A 6,037-nucleotide genomic window follows, 5' to 3' on the forward strand; every position below is an offset into this window, starting at 1 on the left:
TTTTGGATTGATTTTAAGTTAATTAACAAGCTAATTAAACAAATAATTATACAAATAATTAAACTTAACAAGAAAAATAAATCTAGTTATGTATAAAATTAGTATATGATATATAAACCTAATTTAACAAAATAAAATATATTTTTTCGAATTTTTTTGATAGGTTAGAAATAATTAAAAAAAAGCAAATATATACATAATTACTAATTAATTAAGCAAAATAAATTAACTATGAATAAAAATAAAATATTTTTATGTCAAATATTAGATTATAAAAATATAAACCTAAATCTAAAAGGAAAATATTTTTGGAGTTTTTGATTGGTTGAAAATAATTAAAAAGCAATATTTACATAATTACTAATTAATTAAGCAAAATAAATTAATTATGAAAAGAAATAAAATATTTTTATGTTAAAAATTAAATAAACATTTTATCAACTTAAAACTAAAATTAAAACATTTTTTTTTGAGAAATTGAAAATATGCATAAATATGGAGTTTTTAATTCATGAACTCCTAACACTACTACATATTAAAAATTACATTGTACTTACTCTATGATGTCCCAAGAGTGGAATAGAATGATTGAAATTGATTGAAAGTGGCTATTTGAATGAGCCTTGATTTTTACAAGTTTATTGAAACTTTTGGAAAATATAAAACTTATGCTATGGCTTTGGTGTTTGTTGTTGTGCTCTCCTCTTGTTCCTCTCTATTTTCCCCCTTCTTGAATGAAGAAAATGAAGTTCTATTTATAGGCAAAGAGTTTGATCTTGGAAGCCTTGCAAGTGGAAATTGTCATGATTGATTTTGTGGAAAAAATATGATAATGGAATATTTTCAATGAGTGTATTTCTTAACCATGGTTAAAACACTCAAGTATTATTCTCTTCAACCTTGCAATAATATATTTAAGCATCTTGAATTGGTCTTGATTGGCAACCATAAGCATCTTTGATAATATCTTTGAATTATCTCACTTTAATTAAACTTTAAATGAATAAAATTTAATTAAAATGAAATAAAAATGTCATGAATCATGGATGGGTCGTGGATGCCCTTTAAACATATGAGAATCAAGATTGAATTACAAAAGAATTGGCCTTTTTGAAAAAAAATCAAATTTTGGTCATTACTTGTTTCATGCATTTTTCCAAAAAAGGTCAACTTCATCAAGGCATATCTCCCTCAATTTTGATCCTATGAAAGTGTTCTTTAACTTTTTGGAAAGCCCAAGATGTCCTCTACAAGCCACTTTGGAAGCGTTTTTGCATTTGGAGAAGTTATTTTGATGATATGGGCTTTGACAAAAAACTGCTTTTTGTTGACTTTCAAAATGACCCGTAATGTTTTGGCTTATATCTCTTAGGCGGAAGCATTTCTTGACCTTGGTCCCAACATCAAAGTTGTAGAGAATTGAATTTCCTTGAGAATGAGCTTTGGTTGGAATTTTTCTGATAAATTATGAGAGAGTTATGGTCGGTCAAAGTTCAGTTGACTTTTAGCTAAAAAACTCTAATTTTGCAATTTTGAGTTTTGTCGATTTCTGAACTTTTCTTGATGAATTATGATCAACCATTGATCACATGATGAATCTTTTGACAAAATATGGATGTTGACAAAAAATTGCATTTTTGACTGTCTGTTGACTTTTTGGTCAAACTGGTCGTCTGTTGACTGTTTGAGCTGTTGACTGTGCGTCTGAGCGAATCGAAGTTTGAAAATTTGTCTGGAGGTATTTTGAGACATATGGAGATCCATGAAATCCATTTGAGGTCTCAAAAACTCGTTCTCCTGAAAAAAAACAAAAACCCTAGTTAGGGACTGTTTGTGTAGGAGACAGTTAGGCGTACCTGATTTTTGTGCAGTGTTGAGTCTCTGTTGACCACGTGATTATCAGAAGACTTCTAGAACAAAATCTTGGAAATTTGAAGTGCGAAAAATTGATTTGACTGATGGTACAAACACGGAGAATTGCGCTGATAGCGGGTTTGACTGGTAACTAGCTGTCCGGGTATTAACGTAACAGTTAAAGTGAAAATTCAACAGTTTAAAGTTAATTTTTTTTCTTTTTTTGTTTTTGTTGTGTTAATGGTGAAAAATTTATTTACCTGAGCTGTTAGAAAAACACAAACATAATAAATAAATAAAATATACTGTACGCGAACGAAAATACCGATAATAACCTTGAAAATAAATATTTAATGCACAGAAAAATAAATATTTAACACACATAATATTATCTTGATAATTAAACTACCGTACGACAGATAGTACAACATTTAATACTAACAGTACAAATATTACATAATATAATGAACAGTACGACAAATAAAATAGACGGTACACTATTTGAAAGCGACAGATACAACAAACTTTAAAAATGACGATTAATAATCCATGCTATGAACAACAGAAAATAGATGATCGGAAGTGTAACCATCGCAGGTCCGCATTTTTCAGGACTATGCAGACAGAAGAAGGACATGATCACCGTAAAAATAGTGATGACTATAAGAAAAAGTGTATCCATCCACTTTGCCATTTTTGCCGAGGAAGAAGAGAAAATAATTATGAGATAGAAGTTTGAGAAATTTGGAAGATGAGTGAAATTTGATGTGAGAATTTATGGAAAAAATGAGGAGTATTTATAGAGTGAAAAGAGAGAGATAGAGACGTTGGGAGTGGAGTGTACCGTTTGAATAGTAGTAGGATTTGAAAAAAAGTATGGTAGGTTTTTGAAAAGAAAAGGGGTGTAGAATAAAGCTAGAATTTAATTTGAAAGAAAGAGATTTGAAAAGAAAGGAAGATATTTGAAAAGAAAGAAAGAGATTTTGAAAAAAAATAATATAGTATAAAAATAAAAATTAGTGGGAAATAAAACCAATAATAATTTAATTGTTACCAGCATAATCTGAAATCCGGACTCCGCGCCTGCAAATTTTAATTCTGCACAAACTGTGTCAGCATTATTTATCTGAAAATAAATCTCAAATAAACAGTGTATGAAGTGATAAACAGTATTTGGCGTTTATGTAAGAATAAATTTAACAGCGAACCAAAATACTGTATAAAAAATTCTAAAAATTGAGTATTCATAAAATCAGGATATTTATGAAATAAAAATTCAAGATTGTATAAAACTCCAAATTTTTAGACAGAAGTCTTTTGACTTCTCTTTGAAAAAAAATGCGGGCAAATTTTGGGGTATAACAATAATGATCATAACACTTAGAAAATGATGGGATCTCAGAGGTCAAAAATTGGGGTGCAACAGTAGACTTGACTAAAGTTTTCCCATTAGTGGGACTGAGGTCTGGAGATTTTTACTGTGAAACCGATAACTCTTAAAACTGCTTCAATTGGTCAAGCATGAGAAACCGTATTTCAACAATCAACATACTTTAATATCATTGGTCTCTTAGTAAAAAAAAAATATATCATTGGTCTTTGACACTTTTTATTTTCTAACATTGCATTAAATCTTTTACAAAAAATACAAAAACTAATGCATAATAAAATGTTGTGTCTCGTAAGCCAATGAATATAATTGTTAAAATGATTGATTTCCTTAATATATTAAAACAAAATACAGATTTAGGCGCCAAAGTTTGAATAAAATCCCGCCTAAAGAGTTTTTAATCATATTATTTTCTTTTTTTTTTCCAACAAATGTTATTTAATATATTAATTCACATTTAATATTAATTAATCAAACTCATTACTCAACCACTAATTTCTATGTACCTCAACTATTCAATCAATAAAAATTCTAATTTTTTTTCCTAAATGTACAATATCTATCAATAATTTGTTTCGTGCATCGCACGGGTTGAAAGTACTAGTTATCATATAAAAAAAAAAAAGTAGGAAGGCAACTAGCTATTCCTATATGATCTTAATTTTATATTAATGAAGCCTACCAAACATTTTGATGTTAAAAAAAGTATAAAATAAATAAGTAAAGAATTAAATAAAATCCATTAGTAATGAGTTGGACAAACCAAAACCACAAAACCGAGGCAAAACAGAACCATGGAGTAATAAATTAGAATAACAGAACAAAAAGATTCTTTCATGTGGAAATTTCTTCTTATGGAATGTGACCAACAATTATTGAAGAGAGAGAAAGAGCCAAAAGTATTTAAAAAAAAAAAAAAAAACAAGAAAATGAAGAGTTCATTGAATTTTGACGGTGCAGATACTGCTCTACCATCATCACCACCTCTACCTCTTGTGACTAAGCTTTACTGGTAAATATTTTACCAAACAATTAAACAATAGAAAAGAAGGTATGGCATATTATAATAGTTCTGAATCTTCCACTAACAATAGCAAAGACTAACAACTTAAAATAATTGACAGAAAAAAAGAAAAAAAAAACAAGTAGATATTATTAATATTTTTCATCTGACAATCAGACTCGGGGTTAATAAACATATACTTTCGATTCAAATTAATTTTACATTAATATTTCATAAAAAATATTTTATTTTTCTAATCATATCATTATTTAAAAATATAATTTAATGCAAAATAAAATAGTCAAATTTTGATTAAATTTCAATGTAAAACTTATTTATACAATTATACTCATAAAAAATGCCATTTAAATCCTTCAAAATATGTAAGACAAGCATTACATATACATGTAGAAAGAAAAAAAAAACATAAATTAAATACAAAGAATAAGCCAGGTTCATATCAAATCAAACCCAAGAAAAAGAAAAACAAATAAAAAAAGTACATGAAATTAAAATTAAAATAAAAAAAACTTGCTCATCAAGCAAGAACTGCCATGCAAATCAAACCAACTCCAACAACAAATCCAAACCCAACATTCCTTCCTGCCGCACTTTCATCCTTCTTGCTAGACGCCGGAGACGGAGCATCACCTTCAACTGCGGCGCTGCTCGGAGTTTTAGAAGGAGTTTTCGAGGACTTAGGAGCCGGAGAAGAAGCCGGAGCCTTAGGGCCAAAAAGCTCGGTAGGTAACAAAACCTTGTCCAATTGATAAACGGCCAAAGGAAACTTTTGTCTCAAAGCATTGTTGATAGGTTCAGTAACAACTCCAGAGGAAACATTGACTTGGTTACCTTGTGAAGTGAAGTGAAGACCCCATGGTCCACTTTTGTCGGAAGCTTGTGTTCTAACAGGGTTAGAAACGGTTAGAAAATCGGAGAGGGAGTAGTATTTTGGTGTCACGTGGTAGAGAATGAGTTGCACTTTTTGTTCATCTGAGAGATCGTTGATAGCTCCTGATATTCGATATAAAAGTTAGTTATACTAGTCAGTTATAGATATAGTCGTCTCAAGATAAGATAAGATAGATAATGTATCTGAACAATATATAAACTATGTATATTGTCTATTGAATGAATTTGAAAAGTAAATTTTTTCTTATAAATAAATTGCAGATGGAGTATTGATCAGGGCTATTTACCTGATGGAAGGTTTTGGAAGGCGTTGTCGGTTGGGGCAAAGATAGTGAAGCCTTGAGAAGTTGAGTTGAGTTGGGATTGGATTTGAGTGAGTTGTTGAGTTTCATTGAGGAGACGGATGAGGAAGGTGTATTGGCTACCTTTATCAAGGATTCCGGTGATGTTGATTGGGCCTGAAGGTGCTGGTGCTGGTGCTTTTTGGGCTAGAGTTAGGAAGGGAATGAGAGTGAGAAGAATGAGAACAAGAGGTGTAGTTGAAGCCATGTTGATGAGTTAGTGAAGATGAGGTTTGATGTGTGTGGAGAAGTGAAGATGTGGTTTTATTTGGGTATGAATAATATTATTAATATGTTGGTTTGGGTGAGGCTTTGTTGGCATGAGCTGGCTCAAGGCTTGCATTGATATTCCCTTAGTTAGTTGACAAATGAATAAGAAAAAATACACCAAAAGTAATCACTTCAAATTTTACAAAAAGGAATCAAGTTTAACATGTTGGTGTGGTGTTGTATATTCAAGTTAAGAAAAAGTCAAGATGTAAAAAGGAATGAGATAGTTTTTATACTCATTCATTATTGTGTTGTTCTTTTAGTTTT

At 30.0% G+C, this 6,037-nt stretch overlaps 1 protein-coding gene across 1 annotated transcript; it reads right to left on the minus strand.

Moving 5' to 3' along the window:
• Positions 1-4,545: 4,545 nt before the first annotated feature.
• Positions 4,546-5,775, minus strand: LOC131648156 (fasciclin-like arabinogalactan protein 13). Its single transcript, XM_058917941.1, has 2 exons — positions 5,447-5,775; positions 4,546-5,261 (listed from the first exon to the last, which is right to left on the minus strand). The coding sequence occupies exons 1-2, from the start codon at positions 5,706-5,708 to the stop codon at positions 4,786-4,788; spliced, it is 738 nt and encodes a 245-aa protein (XP_058773924.1). The 5' UTR covers positions 5,709-5,775; the 3' UTR covers positions 4,546-4,785.
• Positions 5,776-6,037: the final 262 nt, after the last annotated feature.

This window comes from Vicia villosa, linkage group LG2 (genome assembly GCF_029867415.1).
Source record: "Vicia villosa cultivar HV-30 ecotype Madison, WI linkage group LG2, Vvil1.0, whole genome shotgun sequence".
Lineage (NCBI taxonomy): Eukaryota > Viridiplantae > Streptophyta > Magnoliopsida > Fabales > Fabaceae > Vicia > Vicia villosa.